Here is a 24,930-nt window from a genome sequence, read left to right as displayed (position 1 = left end):
AGCCAGAGATTAACGTACCTTGGCATTGTGTTCGGTACGGACAGTGTGGTCGATGGGCCTGTTCCTGTGCTGTACTGTTCTACGTTCTAGAGAACTGAAGCCTGGTCTACCCAAACATACTACAATCCCACCATCCGAGGATCATGTCCACTGAATCTTTGTTGGACTCCTTCAATCCTTCCTGAGGTAATCAGAACAAAATTAAACACCCAAATGTGGTGAGCAGACTCACTGAGGTCCTACATAATTCTAATCAGTCATTCTTACTCTTGTATTATTATCCTCTTTAAAATAAAGGCCAACAATTATTTTGTCTTCCTCACTGTCTGCTGCAGCCTCTTGTTAATTTAGTTTGATGATAGAACATGGAAACAGGCTCTTCGTCCCATCAGGTCCGCACCGACTATCAATCACCCATTCACACGACTGCTACGTTATCCCACCTTCTCATCCATTCCCAGAGCACAAGGGAACAATTTACAGATGGCAATTAACCTGCAAACCCGCACATCTTTGAGGTGTGGGAGGAAACCAGAGCATCCGGAGTAAACCTACGTGGGCTCGGGGAGAACGTGCAAACTCCACATAGACAGCCCCCCTGGCTAGGATCAAACCCAGTCTCTGAAACCATGAGGCAGTAGCTCTACCAACTTACTTTGGAGACACAGCACAGAAATAGTCCCTTCAGTCACCGAGTCCTCGCCAACCAGCACTATCCTACACACTGGGGACAATCTACAATTTTAACGCAGCCAATTAACCTGCAAACCTGCACATCTTTGGAATGTGGGAGGAAACCAGAGCATCCGGAGAAAACCCACATGGTCACAGGGGGAAGGTACAAACGACATCCATAGTTAGGATCAAACCCAGGTCTCTGGCGCTGTAAGGCAGCAACTCTACTACTGCGCCACCATGCTGCCAGTGTTTGGTGGCTTGTGCACAAGGACATCCAGGGCCATTGGAACATAAACCTTTCCTGGAGTCTCACCATCTAAAAATCACTCGGCATTCCTGTTTTCTCTCTGAGTGTGTAACCTCACATTTCCACATTCTCCTCCATCCTCCATCCACGTATTTTCTCACCCAAAGTAGAAACAAAGAGCTCCACTGGCCGGTTTATACCAAAAATGGACACAGTGTGCTGAAGTAAAACTGCACGTCAGGTAGCATCTCTGGAGAAAAGGTATGGGTGACGTTTTGGGTTGGGACCCCTCTTCAGACTGAAAGTAGGGGATGGGGGGAGGGGCGAAGAGCTGGAGGCGAGAAAATACCCTGACTAATCAGAGCCAGCCACAAATGACCTCAGGCAGGGCAGTCTGAAGAAGGTTCTCGACCTGAAACGTCACCCATTCCTTCTCTCCTGAGATGCTGCCTGACCTGCTGAGTTACTCCAGCATTTTGAGTCTACCTTCAGGCAGGGCATTGCCTGGTAGGTCCATTGTTGGCTCAGGAAGGTGTGATCTCAAGAGAAACAATGCGGAGGAATATGGACCTGGTAAAACGACCAGGTAGGAGGAAGGGTGCAAGGAGGGAGGGGAGGGGAGTATGAGATGGAGTTACTTAAAATTAGAGAATTTAATATTCATACTGCTGGGTTGTGAGCTACAACCTCATATTTCACTTGGGTTGCTTACACCCCAGCGGTATGAACATTGAATTCTCTAATTTCAAGTAACTCCATCTCATACTCCCCTCTCCCCTCCCTCCTTGCAGTTGTAGAGTCAAGAGTCAAGAGTGTTTTATTGTCATATGTCCCATATGAAATTCTTACTTGCAGCAAGACTTACTTACTCGTGTACAGTTCAGACCTTCGATCTCACGTGGTTCTGGACAATGAAGGATTTGGACAATGAAGTAGTGGAAACCCAACGTTAAACACATCCTGCATTTATATAGCTCCTTCCCACGGTGTTTTACCAGTAAATAGTTTCAAACACCGTTTCTTGGCACTGAGCCACGTTAGATATCGGGCGAGTGGTCAAAGGTTTGGTCGAAGAAGTTGTCTTAGAAATGTCAGAGGCTGGGAGAGAAATTTCAGAGGCAGGTGAAAAAACAGGGGCGAAGGATTACAATTGTGGAGTCAGCAGGATACAGCAGTAAAGCGAGGCGTTTTGGAGAATGGGAGGCGTCAGGTGGTGTCGACAGTGGGCAGGTGGGTCAGTGAGACCACCAATGGTGGAAGGGGGAGCTAATGTTCATCAGCATGCAGACATCTCTGCTTTGGCTGAGGTTCTTGTGGTGAAAGGCTGAGGAGCAAACGGTGTGGGCAGCACAGTGGTGCAGCGACAGAGTTGCTGCCTTCCAGCGCCAGAGACCCAGGTTCGATCCTGACAGCGGGTACTGTCTGTACGGAGTTTGTACGTTCTCCCCGTGACCTGCGTGGGTTTTCTCCGGATGCTCCGGTTTCCTCTCACATTCCAAAAACGTACGGTTAATTGGCTGCGGTTAAAAAAAAATTGTCCCTAGTGTGTGTAGGGTAGTCCTGGTGTGCGGGGGTCTCTAAACTAAACTAAACTAAACTAAACTGAAACCGAAACTAAAAGCAATGCAAACCAGTTGAGAAAAACACAATGTGCTGGAGGAACTCAGCAGGTCAGGCAGCAACTGTGGAGGGAAAGGGGCATGTGATGTTTCAGGTCGGGAACCTTCCTCAGATTGCAGAAGTGGGGAGAAAACTGTAAAAGTGAAGTGGTCATGGGACTAAGCCTGGGCAAGTGGATACAGATGAGGGGAGGTAGATGGACAGATGGGTGGTGTAAGTGACAAAGGCTGGGGATGAAACAGTGACAAAAGGCTGACAGATATGAGTCGTGTTGAATTGGCATATGTATCTTCAAGGGAACAATTAAATTAGTCTGAAGAAGGGTCTCGACCCGAAACGTCACCCATTCCTTCTCCAGAGATGCTGCCTGTCCCACTGAGTTACTCCCAGTATTTTGCGTCTATCTTTGGTGTAAACCAGGGTGAGTGCCGAGTGAAAATAAAATGTGGGGGGGGAAAAAAAGAAATCCGCATTGAAAATAAGATTCAAAAACTGGAATGATTTATTACTTCAGTGCCCCCATATAAGCTGAATTCTCATCCCCTGGTTGCTATGGTGACAGCGCCAGATTGCAGCCATATCTCTCTCTCTCTCCCTCTCTCTCTCTCTCTCTCTCCCCCCCCCCCAACCTCTCTACTGCAGCAGCCGGCCTCCCCCAGCAGCGCTCCGACCAGCGGCGGCACGGAGGAGGCAAGTGGCAAGGTGCTGGATGTGTCAGGTACATGGCTTCAGCACCACATCCCCGCGGGACAGTTCCCGCAGTGTGGACTTGCAACCCGCGGCTGCTTTTCAATGGGAGACACAAGGTGCTCGATGTAACTCAGCGGGTCAGGCAGCGCCTGTGGATGGATCTCTGGAGAATGGTTAACTTATTAACACGCACCCCGCACCCCTTTCACGCAAAGGGGTGGTGGGTGTGTGGAACAAACTGCCAGAGGATCTTTGTCCCGCCCCCTCCCCTGACATCAGTCTGAAGAAGGGTCTCGACCCGAAACGTCACCCATTCCTTCTCTCCCGAGATGCTGCCTGACCCGCTGAGATACTCCAGCATTTTGTGTCTACCTTCGATTTGAAGCAGCATCTGCAGTTATTTCCTATACAACTGCCAGAGGAAGTAGTTGAGGCAGGGTCTCACACACACACACACACTCACACACACACACACACACACACACACCCTCACTGGGGTAAGGGTCTCACACACACACAATGACTCTTATTGGGCTCTGACCTACACTGTCTGACTGGGGCTCACTCGAGTAGAGCTCCCTAACTTGGGACCTTGGGATCGGTGTCAGCGACCCACACTGGCTTTCCCCGTGTTGGTGTTGGAATATCGGGGGGCGGGGTGGCCCGGAAGGAGAGGGAGTGGGGGAGAGGGAGTGGGGAGAGGGAGCGGGGGAGAGGGAGCGGGGGAGAGGGAGCGGGGGAGAGGGAGCGGGGGAGAGCGAGCGGGGGAGAGGGGGCGGGGGAGAGGGGGCGGGGGGAGAGGGAGCGGGGGAGGGGGGGCGGGGGGGCGGGGGAGAGGGGGCGGAGGAGGGGGGAGAGGGGGCGGGGGAGCGGGGAGGGGGAGAGGGAGTGGGGGAGAGGGAGCGGGGGAGAGGGAGCGGAGGAGAGGGAGTGGGGGAGAGGGAGTGGGGGAGAGTAGGGGGAAGCTAGGAGAGGGAGTGGGGGAGAGGGAGTGGGGAGAAGGAGTGGGGGAGAGTAGGGGGAAGCTGGGAAGAGGGATCGAAGCTGAGTGCGGGAACTTTTACCGGAGGGCCGGTATTTACCGGTAATTCCCGGGAGCAACCCCTATCGTTCTGTACCTGGGCGGGTCCGTTCGCAATGTACCGGTGGGTGGGTCGCTGATTACCGGGGGCAGGTCCTATCCACCTGTACCGGGGGCAGATCGTGTTGTACCGGGAGGCCGGCCGGTGTTTACCGGTGGGTGGGACGCTGATTACCGGGGGCAGGTACTATCCACCTGTACCGGGGGCAGGTCGTGTTGTACCGGGAGGCGGGTCGTGTTGTACCGGGAGGCGGGTCGTGTTGTACCGGGGGGCGGGTCGTGTTGTACCGGGAGGCGGGTCGTGTTGTACCGGGAGGCGGGTCGTGTTGTACCGGGGGCGGGTCTAACTCTGCGTGTCGGCGGCAGCGGCCGCTCAGACTCCAGTCTCTCTTCAGTCAGCGGCGAGCGCGGCAGCTCCCGGTATCCCCGCACCCAGCACCGTCTCGCCGCCCCTCGCCCGCCCGCCCGCCCGCCCGCTGCCATGCTCCGGTTGTGTCCGGGGCTGTTTCCCGCCCGGCAGTTGCCCCCTCCAGCCGCCCTGCCCGCTCCACGTTACTCGGTATGAGAGAACCGCAGCGCTCCCGCAATGACGGTGCCTCTGCTGAAGATCGGGATTGTCCTGAGCACCATGGCGATGATCAGTAACTGGATGTCCCAGACATTGCCGTCCTTGGTCGGCCTCAACGCCACCCGCCTCACCGCCGCCAGCGCCGGCTCACTCGACCGCAGCACCGGGGTGAGTGTGGAGGAGGGAGGGAGGGAGAGAGGGAGGGAGGGGAGGGGAAGGGAGGCTGAGGTGGGGAGGAGAGGGAGAGGGTGCGAATGGGGGAAGACAGTGGCTGGGGAAGGACTGGGAGCGACTGGGGAGGGGAAGGGGAAAGGGTTGGGAGGGGCAGAGGTGGAGAGGAGAGGAGATGGAGAGATTGGGGAGGGGGAAGGGTGAGGGGTGCGGGGAAAACTGGGGAGGGGTCCCGCGGATGAAAGGGTGGGTGGGAGAAGGACTGGGGGAGAGGGGAAAAGCTGGGGAGTGGGAGAGAGAGAAGGGAGACAGACTTAGGACGGGGGGAGGGTAGAGACTGAGGGGGGGGGGGATAGATGGCGAACACACAGCTGAAAATGTGCAGGTTACATCGATGGAGAAGAGGGATGGGAGGGAGAGATGGTTGAGGGGGAGAATGAAACGGCAGGAGGGGAGAGAGGGGAGAGGCTGGGTGGTAGTGGAGAGGGGAGAGGGGGTGACTGAGTTGGGATGCGGTTGACTAATGAATGAGCTGGTGGCGTTGACAGGTGGTCCCGCTGATGTGTAACTTATTTGTGAAGGTCCCTCCGCGCTTTCGCCATCTCGCTTTACATTGACCGTCCACAGTCTCGGGTGATTTGCGATGTGGACCGGGGAAGTGGGAGGGTGTGTGGGTGTGTTGGGGGGGAGGTGTGTGGGGGGGGGAGGGTGTGTGTGTGGGGGGGGGGGTGGGGGGGGAGGGTGTGTGTGGGGGGGGAGGGTGTGTGTGTGTGGGGGGGGGGGGGAAGGGAGGGTGTGTGTGTGGGGGGGGGGGGGGGTGTTGTGTTATAACAATGATTGTGTCCGAGGGTCGGGTCGGTGTAATGTGGCAGGGGAGAGGGTGGGACGGAGATTACCTCCGGATCTCACAAAGAGAGGTTTCAGTGGGACAGATGCGGCGAGATCGCGCCGTTTCAAACTGAGCTGCAATGTGATGTGCGGCTCGGGCGTGTGAAACGCGGCGATGCAGCTGAGACTGGGGAGAGAGAGAGAGAGAGTCGCGGTTACCACTGCCGCTCCCAATGATAAATGTTTAGTTTAGAGACACGGCTTCGGCCCAACGAGTCCGCACCGACCAGCGATCCCCGCACGCACACACACACACTAGGGGACAATTTTCCATCAAGTATACAAATCCAAGCCAATTAACCTACAAACCTGCACGTCTTCGGATTGTGGGAGGAAACCGGAGCGCCCAGAGAAAACCCACGCAGGACACGGGGAGAACGTACAAACTCCGTACAGACAGCACCCGTAGTCAGGATGGAACCCGGGTCTCCGGCGCTGTGAGGTAGCAATTCTACCGCTGCGCCACCGTGCCGCCCAAATGTTGTTAAGTTCCCCACCCCCGGGCCGGGTAATTCTCGATCACATCAGCATGGTCCGCACCCTCGCCCCGCAGAGCACAGGCAATCTTTGTCAGCACTCTGACTCCCCAAAGCCCAGTCTCTCGCGAACAAGGTGTCGCGCTGCAACAAGCGGGACAAATGTCCACCAGTCTCCTGCAAAGCAACAGTCCTGTTTCAGCTTGGAAAGCGGGAACTGCAGATGCTGGTTTACACAAAAGGGACGCAAAGTGCCGGAGTAACTCAGCGGGTCAGGCAGGCAGCATCTCCGTCTGAAGAAGGGTCCCGACCCGAAACATCGCATGTGCACAAGAGAGACACACAATTGCTGGAGTAACTCAGCGGGTCAGGCAGGCAGCATCTCTGGAGAGAAGGAATGGATGACGTTTCGGGTCGAGACCTTTCTTCAGACTGAGAGTCAGCGGAAAGGGCATCGGAGCCGGCACCGGAGCCCACAATGGTCCATTGTTGGCTGTGGAAGAGGTGGTGATAACGAAGAGATATATGGATGTGAACAGTGGAACTGGCAGGATGATTAGGCGAAGGGGAGGAGGCAGAGGGAGAGGGGATGAAACGGCTACTTGAAACTAGAGAAATCACGATTCATACCGCGAGCTTGTGAGTTGCCCAATTGAAATATGAGGTGCTTCACCTATCCATGTCCTCCAGAGATGCTGCCCGACCGCTGAGTTCCCGCAGCACACTCTGTGTCCTTTTTTGAATGTCATCGAGTTGTTGGAGCCAGTTCCTCCAGTCAATAACATTGCGTCGATCCGCGACCTCTCACCACCGCCGTTCCCCCGACGCTCCACACTCTCAACTGTCGACCCAGAGACCTTTTCTGCCAGTCCCAACCTGTATCACCATCTCCACTGAGAAACGTTTCCAAACCTCACGTCTGCTTATGGATTTGGTCAGTTCTAGCTTGAAATGCTTCCTAGCAATTCGATATTTTTGCAGCAAAATACTGCTCTTTCTTTCCTTCCCAGTGCTTCTGTTAATACAATGCTTCCGTCTGCGCTTCCGCTTTAGGGTTTGCAAATGTGGCAAAATGTACATGAACAAACAGATCTTATGTTACCTGCCCTACCCCCCCCCCCCCCCCCCCCCCCTCTTCCCTCCGCTGATCCTTCATTGGCACGTTGTGGAGGGATGCTGGCTTGCAACGAACACAAAATGCTGGAGTAACTCAGCAGGTCAGGCAGCATCTCTGGAGAGAAGGAATAGGTGACGTTTCGGGTCGAGAGCCATCTTCAGACTGAGAGTCGGGGGAGAGGGAAACTAGAGGAATGGGAAATGCAGGGCACCGATAACTCAGGAAAGGTGGCGCTCACAATGGTCTGTTGGCTGTTGGAAGAGGTGATACGAACAGTGAAACTAGCAGGACGACTAGGGCGGGGGAAAGGACGGAGAGAGAGGGAATGCAGGGTTTACTTGAAATTAGATAAATCAATATTAATACCGCTGGGTTGTAAGCTGCCCAGACAAAATATGAGATGTTGTTCCTCCAATTTGCGTGTGGCCTCACTCTGACAATGGAGGAGGCTCCAGACAGAAAGGTCAGTGTGGAAATGAATAGTGTTCATTGACATATTGTCCGCTGGCATTCGTGGTCTCGGACAAATGGGCGCAGTGGTAGAGCTACTGCCTCACAGCGCCAGAGACCCGGGTTCGATTCTGACCATTGCTGCTGTCTGTACAGTTTGTACGTTCTCCCCGTGACCTGCGTGGGTTTTCTTCGGGATCTTCGATTTCCTCCCACACTCCAAAGACGTACAGATTTGTAGGTTAATTGGCTTGGTATGAATGTAAAATTGTTCCTAGTGTGTGTAGGGTAGTGTTAATGTGCTGGGGTCACTGGTCGTTGCGGACTCGTTGGGTCAAATGGCCTGTTTCCGTACTGTATCTCTAAATTAAACTGAACTAAATATACAGCACGTCAGGCCATTCAGTCCGCTGGCTCTGTGCCAGCCCCCAAAAAAGCTCCCCCGCCCGTCAAGTCTCCACTCTTAAATACCTTCAGTCAAGGTGATGAGAGTTTGTGCCTCCAACACCCTACATGATAATGATTCCAGCCCTCTGACTGAAAAAAACACTGCTGATCCACCCGCTGGTTGCTTCTGTAGAATATTGGGTTTCTGATCTTTCAGCCGAGGGAGACACAAAATGCTGGAGTAACTCAGCGGGACAGGCGGCATCTCTGGAGAGAAGGGATGGATGACGTTTCGGGTCGAGACCCTTCGTCAGACCCAAATGGATCCTTCCTGCTGGATCTGCGTCTCAATTAAATTTCCTATGTTTCTAAAGCTCGGCCTATTTATCCTTTCCTTCCTGTCACATAACCAGGTCAGCAATGTGCTGGTACTTCTCTGAGTTTTTCCCTTTTGCTGACATTTTTTAATTTTTATTAAGAGGTTTTGCCCCATACCTTCTCGATTCCCACACTTATCCCCAAATGTTGCTACCCGAATTTCTTTAGTCAGAGGGTGGTGAATCTGTGGAATTCATTGCCACAGAAGGCTGTGGAGGTCAAGTCAATGGATATTTTTAAGGCAGAGATTGACTGATCCTTGATTGGTACTTGTGTCAGGGGTTCTAGGGGTGAAGGTAGGAGAATGGGGTTATCGATTGGCGGTGTAGACTTGGTGGGCTGAATGGCCTAATTCTGCTCTTATAACTTTTAATATTCCTCTGTCCGTCACTGTAGTCATCTCTTCAGAAAGCTCAGTTGAGTTCATTAGCAAGGCTTAGCTTACTCGAGCTCTCATTGATCAGATAAAATATTTATCAAGGCATTCAGTCAATTTATGTTTAATTACAGGCTATACGTTACCAGGCAGTGGATCCATAACTCCCTCGGCTGAATAATGAATTTTCCATTCTGCTTCCTACTTGGAAGGTAATGGAGGACGCGAGGAACAGCAGATGCTGGAGTCTTGAGCAAAACACAAAGTGCTGGAGGAATTCAGCAGATCGGGCAGCATCTGTGGAGGGAATGCACAGGCGATGTTTAATGGTCCCAATCCAATTCAATTTCCTACATAAATGTTGCCTGGCCCACTGAGTTCCTCCAGCACTCTGTGTTTTGGAAGATGATAGTTAATGCATCCACGATATTCTTGTCGACTTCATCTCAATGGCTCAATTGATATTTATTGTCACTTAGACAATAGGTGCAGGAGTAGGCCATTCGGCCCTTCGAGCCAGCACCGCCAAACAATGTGATCATGGCTGATCATTCTCAATCAGTACCCCGTTCCTGCCTTTTCCCCATACCCCCTGACTCCGCTATCCTTAAGAGCTCTATCCAGCTCTCTCTTGAATGCATTCAGAGAATTGGCCTCCACTGCCTTCTGAGGCAGAGAATTCCACAGATTCGCAACTCTCTGACTGAAAACGTTTTCCTCATCTCAGTTCTAAATGGCCTATCCTTATTCTTAAACTGTGGCCCCTTGTTCTGGACTCCCCCAACATTGGGAACATGTTTCCTGCCTCTAACGTGTCCAACTCCTTAATAATCTTATACGTTTCGATAAGATCTCCTCTAATCCTTCTAAATTCCAGTGTATACAAGCCTAGTCGCTCCAGTCTTTCAACATATGATAGTCCCGCCATTCCGGGAATTAACCTAGTAAACCTACGCTGCACGCCCACTTATGCAATTACACAGTGAAATTCATTTTTCATTTAACAATACAGTACGGGAACAGGCCCGTTGAACCACCGGGTCCGCAACGACCAGTGACCCCAGCACATTAACACTAGGGAAATTAGAGGAATGGGAAAGTGCAGAACGAATCAGAGCCGGCACCGATGACTCAGGAAAGGTGGCGCTCACAGTGGTCCATTGTTGGCTGTTGGAAGAGGTGATACGAACAGTGAAACTAGCAGGACGGCTCGGGTGGGGGAAAGGACGGAGAGAGAGGGAATGCAGGGTTTACTTGAAATTAGATAAATCAATATTAATACCGCTGGGTTGTAAGCTGCCCAGACAAAATATGAGGTGCTGTTCCTCCAATTTGCGTGTGGCCTCACTCTGACAGTGGAGGAGGCTCCAGACAGAAAGGTCAGTGTGGAAATGAAAAGTGTACGTTGACATATTGTCCGCTGGCATTGGTGGTCTCGGACAAATGGGCGCAGTGGTAGAGCTACTGCCTTACACTCCATGTGTGGCGCCATCTGATCAAGTTCAAAGTCCGGATTCCCGCGTGTTCGTTCTACCGGAGCGGCTCCCGATCCCCTTCGTCGCCCATGACCGGCTCGGCCCGCGAACCCGTCGCCCCCGTCCTCTCATCGCCAGCCATCTGGTGTTCCGGGGGTTGACCTTGGAGGTATTTATTACCCCGGTTCACTCTCCTACCGGCCCTTGCTCTCCGCGCCCAACCGGGAAACCACCTGGTTCTGGGGATTTGCCACTATTCCGTTTGCATTGTCTTGCTTATATTAAGATGGTGGATTCCTATCCAGATACAATCCCCTAAAGTAACTATACAACCTTTGCACAATTTCCTTATTTCCATTTACAGTCAATGGGATCAATGGGACTTCCAATGGGATCATGTTCCTGACCGCATTGTCTCAGTAAAACCATGTTTGCAGATTTATTTCCCTACTTTATTTGAAACCCATGCTATCGATTTTGATAAAATCCTCTTTATGCTTCCTTATATATCCTCTGGTCATCATTATTTTAGGCTCACTTGTGGATTTTTATACAGGTTGACTTTTGCCACTGTGCTTGTCCAGGTTTTGATTTGGAAAAACACCTTGCTTTTTGACTCTCAGCTTAAGCTGCCTCCGCAGCGCATCAAGTAATTTTTTTGACACATTTCACGGGTCATCTATCTTTGTAGTCGTGAACAGGTTTACTCTGCAAACACCTCCCGTAACTAAACCCACAAACTCGGTAGCTGCCTCTTCCTTTCAAATACGGCATTGGACTTGACTGTTCTCTGATCACTGTTACTGAAGTGTTAATGCATTATTTAGGTTGACAGTGAATTCTGGCTCATTATTAAATCAACCCTGCCTTTCCCTTGTCAATTCTGGGATATATTGCAGAAAAAAACCTATCTGGGACATGACGACAATTAAGACTCCACATTAAAACCACTCGACTTCGCTATATGCTTATTTAATCTCGGCATTTGTTCATTCTAATACATCATTGTTGTAACCAAGAGACATGTACACAACTCCCCAAACAGTCTTAAATCCTTTTTTGTTTCCGAATTCAACTCGTTAAGTCTCCATTGCCTTCTTGGCGCGCATTATTTCCTCTCATTATTGAAGTTATTTAATCTTTAATCGCTGCGATTATTTCTCCCCACTCAACAATTTCCTCGTTCTTTTCTGTAAACTCTATAACAGTATAATTTGTTCTTTGTATTAGTTGAGATAAGCACCTTAATCATGTGCCTCTATTTTGTTTATTCACCCACTTCTTCTTTCTAACTCCTGCCTTAATTGCATTATTTTTAGTAACTCAGCGGGTCAGGCAGCTTCTCTGGGTAGAAGGAGTGGGTAACGTTTTGGGTCGAGACCCGTCTTCAGACATAGAAACATAGAAAATAGGTGCAGGAGGAGACCATTCGGCTCTTCGAGCCAGTACCGCCATTCATTGTGATCATGGCTGATAATAACCCGTGCCTGCCTTCTCCCCAAATCCTTTGATTCCACTAGCCCCCAGTCACTAGACCTAAAACCTCAGAAGGCAGTGGAGGCCAATTCTCTGAATGCATTCAGGAGAGAGCTGGATAGAGCTCTTAAGGATAGCGGAGTCAGGGGGTATGGGGAGAAGGCAGGAACGGGTTACTGATTGAGAATGATCAGCCATGATCACATTGAATGGCGGTGCGTACAGGCTCGAAGGGCCGAATGGCCTCCTCCTGCACCTATTGTCTATAAACGTCACTCCGTTACTTCTATCCAGAGCTGTCGCCTGTCCCGCTGAGTGACTCCAGCATTCAGTGTCTATCTTTGGTGTAAACCAGCGTCTGCAGTTCCTTCCTGCGCGTTATTTTTAGCTTTCTCCTGTCCTGGCGAAGGCAGAGTTTCCGAGGTTTTGCTTCCCGTCCTTTCCATTTCATTCAGAAATGAGTCAACTTCTGCCACCACTTTGCTGATTGAAAGCCTGCCAGCACACAGACTGTCATCCACTCACACCCCCCGTGGCTCTGCCTATTTGAGGTGACGTTGGTGCCTGAGACACATGAAGTTCAAGTGTGGGCGAGGAAGGCAGGAGTGGGAATGGTGCGATGCTTAAAGTCTGGCAGAACAGGTGTTCGTATGAAAGTGATAACAGTATGAGCTGGGTGATTCAGTGTCGTTGCCGGTGTGCTTGAATTGTCGATAGTTTGAAAAAGAACAAGAATAACAGCGTAAAAACGCGGAGGTGAATGGATAAAGGAGCAGCTGAGATCATTCAATTTAATTTGTTTTCCAAGCTACATAAATTTAAATAAATTGCTCGGAATGGTGTACGCGGTAATTGTAAAATATGAATCGGCTTTGTGATGACTGATATATTGTGCTCGGTAAGGACTGGATTGGTTTCGCAGTGGGCTTGTGGATGTCTTTATGTTGTACATCGCAAGCACACCCTTCCCTTAGCAAGAAGCAAGAACTCTTCTCCCTTCCCTTAAAGAACCAATCAGTTAGTTCTCTCTTCTTCAAGAACCAAGCAGTTCCCTCTGCAGTTTCCAAAGATAACCAACGACCGGTTAGCACACAACAAAAGCTTTTCACTGTACCTCGGTACACGGTGTAAATAAACAATAAACTACACGCAAATAATTTGCAATTCTCTTGATTCACTCACAGCGTGGAAGCGGATAACGTGTGTGTGTGATGTATCTGTGTGTGTGTGGGTGGTGTATCTGCGTGTGGGTGGTGTATCTGTGTGTGGGTGGTGTATCTGTGTGTGTGTGGGTGATGTATCTGTGTGTGGGTGGTGTATCTGTGTGTGTGTGGTGTATCTGTGTGTGGGTGGTGTATCTGTGTGTGGGTGGTGTATCTGTGTGTGGGTGATGTGTGGGTGGTGTATCTGTGTGTGTGGGTGGTGTATCTGTGTGTGTGTGGTGTATCTGTGTGTGGGTGATGTGTGGGTGGTGTATCTGTGTGTGTGTGGTGTATCTGTGTGTGTGTGTGGTGTATCTGTGTGTGTGTGGTGTATCTGTGTGTGGGTGATGTATCTGTGTGTGTGTGTGGGTGATGTATCTGTGTGTGTGTGTGGGTGGTGTATCTGTGTGTGTGGGTGGTGTATCTGTGTGTGGGTGGTGTATCTGTGTGTGGGTGGTGTATCTGTGTGTGGGTGGTGTATCTGTGTGTGTGTGTGGGTGGTGTATCTGTGTGTGTGGGTGGTGTATCTGTGTGTGGGTGGTGTATCTGTGTGTGTGTGTGGGTGGTGTATCTGTGTGTGTGGGTGGTGTATCTGTGTGTGTGTGTGGGTGGTGTATCTGTGTGTGTGGGTGATGTATCTGTGTGTGTGTGTGGTGTATCTGTGTGTGGGTGGTATATCTGTGTGTGTGGGTGTATCTGTGTGTGTGGGTGATGTATCTGTGTGTGTGGGTGGTGTATCTGTGTGTGTGGATGATGTATCTGTGTGTGTGGGTGGTGTATCTGTGTGTGGTGTATCTGTGTGTGGGTACGTAGGCGCAGAGAACAACTATGTAAGGCAGTTAACCGCTCTAAGGTAAGTGACCGAGCGATACTTCGCACAACCCTTGTCTATTGAGCCTCACTCTGTGCTATTGTTGATCTCTGGGGGCGGCACAGGGGGAGAAGAGGCGAATCTCAGAACATGTCAAAAGCTGCAGCCGAAACGGGTGTTGATGATGTGAGTTTGCCCACGTGGGTGAAACGGGCAACTCAGTAATCCCTGATACAAATCAGCTATGGAAGGCCTTGAGGTATCTCAGGGATGTTTCACTTGATCAACTTGATGTGGGCTACCGCCATTTGTAACCCAAATCAAAAGCCAAATTGGCGTCGTTCAGCGTAGTAAAGAAGGAGCTTCAGAAGGTACTTTATCTTTACAGCTAAATGCCGGTCAATCTTCAACTTTGACAGGATCGCGTGGTTTGAAAATTGACGAGAAGTGTAACTTCACTTAATTAATCAAAAGTTCAGCACCGGAGGTCTTAAACATCACCAGATCCACTAGTGAGACTGTGGTGGAGACTGAGCTCAACTCAAGAGGTTGTCACTGACAACGAGAAGGACTTGCTGCATCAAATGCAAAACTCCCATTTCGAACTCAACCACTTCCAATAATCAATCTTTCCTGTCCCTGTCAGAACTAGCCAGCTCTGGTGTACCATCATACACCTAAACTTGGGCTTCCTCTCTCCGCAGATGCTGCCTGAACTACTGAGTATTTCCAGCGTATTTTTATATGTCCAGCAGCTGTTGTTCTTGGAATCTCATAGTTCCACCAAATCCTCCTCTGTTTATGTTTCTCAACCCAACTGCGCACATTAATCAGATGGGTCCATTTTATCACCTGGATAGTCCTGGTCTCCAACTGAGCGCAGATATTTCCGATGTTCATCCACCCCCCCCCCCCCCCCAGTACTGCCCCTCTGGCAGTGCGGCACTCCCTCAGTACTGCCCCTCTCTGGCAGTGCGGCACTCCCTCAGTACTGCCCCTCTGGCAGTGCGGCACTCCCTCAGTACTGCCCCTCTGGCAGTGCGACACTGCCTCAGTACTGCCCCTCCCTGCAGTGCGACACTGCCTCAGTACTGCACAGGGACTGTTAACCTAATTTACAAAGAAGAAAATATTAACCAAATGCATTTGCACTCCAAATGGGGCAGCTGTCCATCTTATTCCCCACCCTACTGTTATCTTGAACTGACTTGATCTTGGGGCAATTTAAGATAACAGTAGGATGGTGGCGCAGTGGTAGAGTTGCTGCCTGACCGTGCCAGAGAAATGAGTTCGATCCTGTCCACGGTTGCTCTCTGTATGGAGTTTGTGTGTTCTCCCTGTGACCGCGTGGGCTTTCCCCGGGTGCTCTGGTTTCCTCCCACACTCCAAAGACATGTCCCTAGTGTGTAGGATGGTGTTCGCGTCCGGGGTGATCACTGGCACGGACTCGTTGGGCCAAAGGGCCAGTTTCTGCACTGTAACTCTAAACTCTAAACTTTAAAAGTCCAGAATCTCACCATGGTTTCAAGGTGTGCTTTGCACACCATTGGATACCGCTGCGTGTCCCTGAGCCACTCCACGCCTTATCTTCTTACAGGCAGAGCGGACTCGGTGGGCTGAAGTGCCTGTTTCTGCGCTGTATCTCCAATCTAAACTAAACTAAGGTAGTGAGACCTGTAATAGTTGCACTAATACCAGGGCTGTCTCATTCCCACGGTGGAGTCTCTGGCCCATCTGAGTGACTCTGGGTGAGATTAGTACCCGGGACATATTGGGCCGGTATGGGCATGTTGGGCCGGTGCGCCTGTTTACACGCTGTATCTCCAATCTAAGCTAAACTGTGGTGGTGAGACCTGTAACAGTTGTTCTGCTGCCAGGGGTGTTTCATTCCCACAGTGGGGTCTCCTGCCCATCTGAGTGTCTGTTCTCTCTCTCTGGGTGGGGCTGGTGTACCTGGGACATGTTGGGCTGGCATGGGCATGTTGGGCCGGCATGGGCATGTTGGGCCGATGGGCCTGTTTCCGCGCTGTATCACTCTATGTATGACTCTCTGTCTCCAGGTACTACCAGATAATGCTGAGGATGGCTGGCGAGTGTTCAGCTCCGCCCCGGACAGCGAGGGCAGGTGTATCTGCACCGTGGTCGCCCCCCAGCAGACCCTGTGTTCCCGTGATGCCCGCACCAAGCAACTGCGGCAGCTCCTGGAGAAGGTACGGCCCGGGGACCGGGGGGGGGGGGGGGGGGGGCAGGAAGCAACTGCGGACGCTGGTTTACACCGAAGATAGATACAGAATGCTGGAGTAACGCAGCGGGGCAGGTAGCAGCTCTTGGGAGAAGGAATGGGCGAAGAAGGGTCTCCACGCAAAACGTCACCCATTCCTTCTCTCCAGAGATGCTGCCTGTCCCGCTGAGTTACTCCAGCACTTTGTGTCTGTCTTCAAGGGGAGTGGGTGGCCGAGGTCAGGCTGCAACCACAGGGAATGGGGCGGGAAGGCCCAGTGATGAGCCTGGGACAGTGGACCACAACACATCAGATATACCGCCAGCACAGTTTGGTGAAAAAAAACAGCGTTTGCATGACTTTGAGAACATTGAAGAAGTCGAGAGAGAGGCCATTCAGCCCGACTATCTGAGCATGTCCCTGATGCGTAGGATAGTTCTGGTGTGCGGGGATCGCTGGTCGGCGCGGTCTCGGTGGGCCGAAGGGCTTGTTTCCCGGCTAAGTCTCTAAACTAAACTAGCAAATAAATTTGGGAGAAAGTTGATCCTCGAAGGAGGTTGTAAGGATGCAGGTGTGTCGTGCTTCAAGCAGGTAAGGTGGGATGTGTTAATGAGAAAATCTCCATAAATGCATGAAGCAAAATGTATTGGGATATGGTTGGAGGGTTACATAGAATAAGGAGCATAGAAGTAGTCCATTTTACTGTAAAACTCTTCACACTGGGGCCTATCAAATGTGACTACGTAGCAGAGGACTGCGTTGAGCACAACGACTGATGTGGGAAGGCAGGGCAGACAGCGTGTACCTGCATTGTGCATTCATTCCATTACAGTGTACCAATGATACCATATTATACCATTACTTGCGTCTGTTCTGCAAGGAAACTCCGGTTAAGTGATTGTGACTGAAGATAGACCCAAAAAGCAGGAATGTCTCAGCGGGTCAGGCAGCATCTCTGGAGAAAAGGAAGGAGGTGACGTTTAGAGTAGAGACCCTCCTTCAGTCTGATGGAGTGTTCAGATCTGAAACGTCACCCATTCCCTTTCTCCAGAGACGCTGCCTGTCCCGCCGAGTTACTCCAGCATTTTGTGCCTATCTTCGGTGTAAAGATGTGGCAGTAGATAATAGGCAATAGGTGCAGGAGGAGGCCATTCGGCCCTTCGAGCCAGCACCGCCATTCAAAGTGATCATGGCTGATTATTCTCAATCAGTACCCCGTTCCTGCCTTCTCCCCATACCCCCTGACTCCGCTATCCTTAAGAGCTCTATCTAGCTCTCTCTTGAATGCATTCAGAGAATTGGACTCCACTGCCTTCTGAGGCAGAATTCCACAGATTCACAACTCTCTGACTGAAAAAGTTTTTCCTCATCTCAGTTCTAAATGGCCTACCCCTTATTCTTAAACTGTGGCCCCTTGTTCTGGACATGTTTCCTGCCTCTAACGTGTCCAACCCCTTAATAATCTTATTCGTTTCGAAGAAAGATCTCCTCTCATCCTTCTAAATTCCAGTGTATACAAGCCTAGTCGCTCCAGTCTTTCAACATATGATAGTCCCGCCATTCCGGGAATTAACCTAGTAAACCTACACTGCACGCCCTCAATAGCAAGAATATCCTTCCTCAAATTTGGAGACCAAAACAGATGATTAGATGATCATATTGAATGGCGGTGCTGGCTTGAAGGGCCGAATGGCCTAGTCCTCCACCCATTTTTCTAAGTCTCTAAACCAGCATCTCCAGTTCCTTCCTTCACCCCAGTGAATGTGACCGCTTAGATCTCAGCTTTAAAAGTGAAGCAGGTTTTACCAAAAAAAAAAAAAAAAATTCTGTTCATTTTATCACATTTAGAATATTTTTATTTAATTTGTCAGACTGGCGTAAATAGACGTCAAATGAAATTTAAACCGTGGATTTGTACAATCTGTCACCAAGCTGTGGGCTGCAGCTCCACTGATCTTCTTTGGCTTGTGTGCACTGTCGGTTGGTAACCTCTTGCCTGGTTCCCTGCGTAAATAACTCTCTGTCCAACAGCAGCTACTGTTGTTCCTCCAGCCCCCCCACGCCGTCATTCAACGCTTCCCCACCAAGTGCAGTTGGTCACTAAATCCATCGCTGCTAGTGTGAACATCCCTCTCTCGCACGTCACTCGCTGAAACATTCTTCACCATGCCCACTGCTGTTTGCTGTCGTAATCAAAGACACTGGAGGAGCAAGATAGACCACGGGACCCTAAGAACCGTAGTATTTGTTCACAAAATGCTGGAGTAACTCAGCGGGACAGGCAGCATCTCAGAAGAGAAGGAATGGGCGACATTTCGGGTCCAGACCCCTCTTCAGACTCACCAGTTTGGGATCAGACGTACCAGGCATCAACAAACAAACGTGCCTGGTATCAACCATTCTAACCTGTTCTCAAATGATCCCATTTGCTTCAAGTTATTGCACCTGGCGACAATGACTCTAGACTGGCGCCAAACTCCAATGCCAACCAAACACTGTGATCATGACCAACATTGACCAAGAACACCCGGTGTCATACAAACACACCTGGCATCAAATAATACGGCCCAGCAAGAAATAATCCAACTCGCATCTTTACTTTAGACTTTAGAGCTACAGCGTGGAAACAGGCCCTTCGGCCCACATACTAGCACTATCCTACAAACTAGGGGCATCTTACAATTTACAGAAGCAAATTAACCTACAAACCTGCACGTCTTTGAAGTGTGGGAGGAATCAGGAGCTCCTAGGGAAAACCCACACCGGTCACGTGGAGAACGTACAAACCCTTCTTCAGACTGATTTGTACCAGCACCTGCAGTTATTTTCTTTCACTACCTGTTGCTCCACTGCGATTTCTCCTCAAGGTATGTCCACTTTGAAGAAGTTCTCCACCTCTCTTCGACGAGAGTTCAGCAACACGCTCTCTTGCTGCTCCCCCTCTGTGATTTCTCCTGCCCTCCTGCTCCACGACCACATTTTGAAATCAGTCTGAAGAAGGGTCTCGACCCGAAACGTCGCCCATTCCTTCTCTCCTGATATGCTGCCTGACCCGCTGAGTTACTCCAGCATTTTGTGAATAAATACCTTCGATTTGTACCAGCATCTGCAGTTATTTTCTTACACTAAGAACCGTAGTACGTCACGGCAGCATTTTAGTAGGCAGAAACTTGCAGAAACATTTTTTTTTAATCTGCGAATTGATAGATGGGATACATTCTGCATTTTAATGGTATCATCACACATACTGTTCCCCCAAAACACTGATCACACTGCGAGAGGCAGAGCGAACGGCGGGGTTTGCCTACTAAAATGGCTCCTTTGCATACTACACTTCAGTATAGGCGATTTCAACTGAGTGGTCCATCTTGTTCCTCTGGTATCTTTGGTTGTAATGCGGACAGTGAGGGAGACGTACTTCAAATTACTGGGACATAATTCCATTGCAACTGAAACAATACACGGCTCGGAACGCTGGATACATTCACAGAGTGATACAGCGTGGAAACAGGCCCTTCAGCCCAACTTGCCAAAACACTGACCAACTTGTCGCATCTACACTAGACCCACCTGCCTGCGTTTGGCCCGTACCCCTCTAAACCTGTCCTATCCACGTACCTGCCTAATTGTTTCTTAAACATTGCGATAGTCCCTGCCTCAACTACCTGCTCCGGCAGCTCGTTCCACACACCCGCCACCCTTTGTGTGAAAAGGTTACTCCTCAGGTTCCTGTTAAATCTTTTCCCCTTCACATTCACTGAGATTACTTCTACACAATCAGTGAGTCTGAGTGCTTCACACCACAAACCCACCGAGGATATGAACCTAAAATATAACAACACGTACTGAACTATTTTCTGATTCCTGTTGTCATCATCTCAACTTGCATTTCCAATGCGGGTGTGTTTCTACAAGTCAACTGTCACTCAGAATGTGTGGATTCACATCCTCGATGGCTCTGAATGAAACATTCTGCAGACTCGCGGATCATGTACAAGTGATCGTGGTGAATGTACCCACTGGTCGCCTGACCTGTGCTAAACCACTGCATGCTGTGGATATTGTCTGTGGCTGATTAGGAAATGACTGCTGAAAATGAACGTGCCCCCTGTCTTCATGTCAAGTCAAGAGTCAGATGAACTGAGAACGGAACAATCAAATTCCTACCTGCAGCAGCATAACACTGTGTATGCATGTAAATACTATACACATGGATAACACACAATAAAGAAAAAAATAATTGATTAATATCCCCAATACTAGTGCAAGAAAACCCCCCAATGTCCTTAATCCAAACAAAGGCAGTCCATAGTTCACAGTTGTGCGGTGTTCAAGAGCCTGATGGTTGTTGGGAATTAGCTGGGGCAGCGGTAGAGTTGCTGCCTAACGGCGCCAGAGACCCAGGTTCAATCCCGACCACGGGCGCTGTCTGTACGGAGTTTGTAAGTTCTCCCTGTGACCTGCGTGGGTTTACTACGGGATCTCAGTTTTCCTCCCACACTCCAAAGACGTACAGGTTTGTAGGTTAATTGGCTTGATTGTAATTGTAAATTGTCCCTAGTGTGTGTAGGATAGCGCTAGTCATGGGGATCGCTGGTCATAGAAACATAGAAACATAGAAAATAGGTGCAGGCGGAGCCCATTCGGCCCTTCGAGCCAGCACCACCATCCATTGTGATCATGGCTGATCGTCCACAATCAATAGCCCGTGCCTGCCTTCTCCCCATATCCCTTGATTCCACTAGCCCCTAGAGCTCTATCCAACTCTCTCTTAAATCCATCCAGTGATTTGGCCTCCACTGCCCTCTGTGGCAGAGAATTCCACAAATTCACAACTCTCTGGGTGAAAAAGTTCCTTCTCACCTCAGTTTTAATGGTCGGTGCATACTCGGTGGGCCGAAGGGCCTGTTTCCGCACTGTATCTCTTAACTATACGAAACTATGCACATAGATAGCGTACAATAAACAAAAATAAATAAATTAATTAATATCCCCCATACTAGTGCAAGAAAAACGCAAAATCTTTAGTCCAAACAAAGGCAGTCCACAGTTTACAGTCGAGGTTAGTGTTGAAGAGCCTGATGGTTGTTGGGAAGAAGTTCTCCTGGAACAGGGTGATCACGGTTTACAGACTCCAATGCCTTCTTGCCGATGGTCGGAGTGGACTGAGTGCGTGATAGTGCAGGGCAGTGTGGGTCTCTGATGGTACTGGCTGCCTTTTTTTGAGTCAGATAATGGAGGTGAATGTGACTCCCCCTTTTTCTGGCACAGGTGCAGAACATGACTCAGTCCATTGAGGTGCTGGACCGGAGAACCCAGAGGGACCTCCAATACGTGGAGAAAATGGAAACACAAATGCGAGGCTTGGAATCAAAATTCCGACTGGTGGAGGAGTCTCACAAAGCACATCTCTCTCGACAGTTTCAGGTATACCGAGCACACGGATAGTCACACTCCGCGTACGCGAGCTGTTCTGTGGGAGGACGGGTGCCTAATGTACATGCAGGGTCATTGAAAGATTTGCTACCTTGTGATATCACATTGATCCCTTATTTCCAGGGATCCTCACTTTAGGAATATCTCAAAATAACTCTGGAGCTTCATAAGTTGTAGGAGCAGAATTAGGCCACTCGGCCCATCAAGCCTACCCTGCCATTCAATGATGGCTGATCTATCTTTCCCTCTCAACCCCATTCTCCTGGCTTCTCCCCGTAGCCCCTGACACCCATACTAATCAAGAACCTATCAATCGCTGCCTTAAAAATATCCATTGACTTGACCTCCACAGCTGTCTGTGGCAATGAATTCCACAGATTCACCACCCTCTGATTCAAGAAATTCCTCCTAATCTCCTTTCTAAAGGTACGCCCTTTAATTCTGAGGCTGTGGCCTCTGGTCCTAGACTCTCCCACTAGTGGAAACATCCTCTCCACGTCCACTCTATCCAGGTCTTTCTAATCTGTACTAATCAAGAATCTATCAACCTCCACCTTAAAAATATCCATTGACTTGGCCTCCACAGCCGGCTGTGGCTTCTAATATGTGCATTCAGAAGAATGAAAACAGCTGTTTGAGTTTGCTCGTATAGTAACCCCCTACCACTCTTCATAATTTATATAACCTTTCGTCTTGTAAATCAAGCAGCCTTAATGCCACATAAACAAAAACTCATTATCTGTAGCTATTAAATCCGGTTCCTTTTCAAATGATCATGAATTATTGTTTGCCGACACTTCACAGTCATTGAAAGATATTTATTAAATCTTTCATCGGGTTTGTAAACCTCAACATAACTCGGGTAAAGAGACCTAGCCTGCAATCCACGACATACAGAAGGTCATTCCGGACATTGGCCCGGTCCCAGTTCTTTGCAGCATTTCAAATCTATTCCCAATTTCTCCTTGCGGATGACATACGCTCATTTGCTCTCAGGGAAAACCATTCCCTCGATGCTATAACGCCACTGTGTAAAGATATTATTCCCCACTCGGTCAAACGTCTTTGTGACTTCCAAAAACACCCCTCTTCTCGTATTATTTTCTCTCTTCCTGATCTGGCAGACCCTGTGTTTATGTCAGGAGATCTTAACGAGAGCCATATGCCCCCAGCTGGTGACAAGAACAGCAGTGTGTTGTTACCTGAATTCATTACAAAAGTCACGAGACAATGAAAAGCTGGCCAGTCCTGCGTTACTCCCAGCTTGTCTGTTCCCTTGTTATCCTACCTCACTTACCGTCACTTACCGTCCCCAGGAAATTCGTCCTCTCCTGTGCCTCACCGCCCAGCCACTGCCCAGCCCACACCAGTGTCTCTGCACTTATCACTTTGCCATTTACTAACCAAGGTCAACCCTCCGCCCAACAGAACCCGTATCTTTAAACCCCCCTAATGGTCTGAAATCCTTCCACATCCTTACCTGCAATGTCCCCCTGTCCCACCACAACCCAAGCACTCTCCGTTGTTTAATCACCCCACCTTCGTAACACCATAAGGCGGAGGAACAGAATCAGGCCACGTGGCCCATCGAATCTGCCCTGCTATTCCACCATAGCTGATCTATTTTTCCCTCTCAACTCCATTCGCCTGCCTTCTCCCCATAACTTTAGATGCCCTCACTAATCAAGAAGCACCAAATCTCTGTTTTAAAATACCCAATGTCAGCCTCCACCACCATCTGGCATTCCACAGATTTGCCATATCATATCATATATATACAGCCGGAAACAGGCCTTTTCGGCCCTCCAAGTCCGTGCCGCCCAGTGATCCCCGTACATTAACACTATCCTACACCCACTAGGGACAATTTTTACATTTACCCAGCCAATTAACCTACATACCTGTACGTCTTTGGAGTGTGGGAGGAAACCGAAGATCTCGGAGAAAACCCACGCAGGTCACGGGGAGAACGTACAAACTCCTTACAGTGCAGCACCCGTAGTCAGGATCGAACCTGAGTCTCCGGCGCTGCATTCGCTGTAAAGCAGCAACTCTACCGCTGCGCTACCGTGCCGCCACTTCTGGCTAAAGAAATTCCTCCTTATCTTCATTCTAAAGGTACATCCTTTTATTCTGATGCTGTACCCTCTGGCCCTCTGGTCCCAGACTCTCCCACTACTGGAAGCATCTCCCCCCCCCCCCCCCCCCCTCCCCTCACCCTCTAAACGCCAGTGAGTACAGACCCAGAGCTGTCAAACACTCCTCGTACATTAACCCAATCATCCCTGGGATCATTCTTGTAAACCTCCTCCAGACCCTCCCCAATGCCAGCACATCCTTCCCCGGATATGGGGCCCAAAAGTGCTCCCAATACTCCAAATGTGGCCTCACAAGTGCCTTATAATGCCTCAGCCATGCCTTCTGCTGACAGTCCCAAAATGGACCAAACTCTTCATTATACTCTCTTCCACCTTTACACTGCTCCATAAAACCAACCTCATCAACCAAATGTTGAACAGTTGTCCTTCTGGGGGAGAGGGGGTGGGGGGTTGGTATTAAATGTTGTTTAATTATTGCTTCTGAGAAGTGCCTTGTGATGTTTTACAATGTTGAACGTGCTACATTAGCGCAGGTTGACATAGCTGTGTCAAAGTGTGGAGCTGTGGGGAGGGAGGGAGGGAGGGAGGGAGGGAGGGAGGGAGGGAGGGAGGGAGGGAGGGAGGGAGGGAGGGAGGGAGGGAGGGAGGGGCTGGGTGGATGGGTAGCTTGGCAGGTGTTGGTATTTCAGTGGAGAAGACCACCTCGACCATCCATGAGTCTCCCAAGAACAGGTAATAAAAATTACCTCCACCTTGCATTGTCTCCTTACAAAAGATAAACTGGCGAAAGGACAGAACCACTAAACTGGAAGGAGCACAAATTAAGACGTTTTTGAGCTTAATGGAATATAGAAACGTATAGCAAAGGAACAGGCCCCTCAGCCCGCACTCTCTCTGTCAAACATGATGACCAGATAAACCAATTCCCTCTGCCTCCACATGATCTTTATCCCTCACCTTTCTGCATCTGTTTGTCTACAGACCACTTTAATGCCACTATCGTACCTGCCTCCACCAATACCCCTGGCAGCGCGTTCCAGGCACCCACCACCCTCTGTAAACAAAAAAACTTGTCCTGCGCAT

The 24,930-nt window shown here is 50.0% G+C and overlaps 1 protein-coding gene across 3 annotated transcripts in view; it reads left to right on the top strand.

Annotated features, from left to right (window-relative positions):
• Positions 1 to 24,930, top strand: part of LOC144608434 (noelin-like) — a 50,266-nt gene that overhangs the window by 5,891 nt on the left and 19,445 nt on the right. For 2 of the 3 annotated variants that reach the window (XM_078426186.1, XM_078426187.1), the window contains exons 2-3: positions 16,152 to 16,301; positions 21,584 to 21,739. In XM_078426186.1, the coding sequence (XP_078282312.1) occupies positions 16,152 to 16,301; positions 21,584 to 21,739 (306 nt within the window). Of the gene's footprint in view, positions 1 to 4,700; positions 5,053 to 16,151; positions 16,302 to 21,583; positions 21,740 to 24,930 lie in introns of those variants that run through there. The other variant, XM_078426185.1, reaches the window with a different exon arrangement.

The sequence above is a fragment of the Rhinoraja longicauda genome, chromosome 31 (assembly GCF_053455715.1).
Source record: "Rhinoraja longicauda isolate Sanriku21f chromosome 31, sRhiLon1.1, whole genome shotgun sequence".
Taxonomy (NCBI): domain Eukaryota; kingdom Metazoa; phylum Chordata; class Chondrichthyes; order Rajiformes; family Arhynchobatidae; genus Rhinoraja; species Rhinoraja longicauda.
Note: the sequence above shows the minus strand (reverse complement) of the source record. Positions and strands in the feature narration are given on the sequence as shown.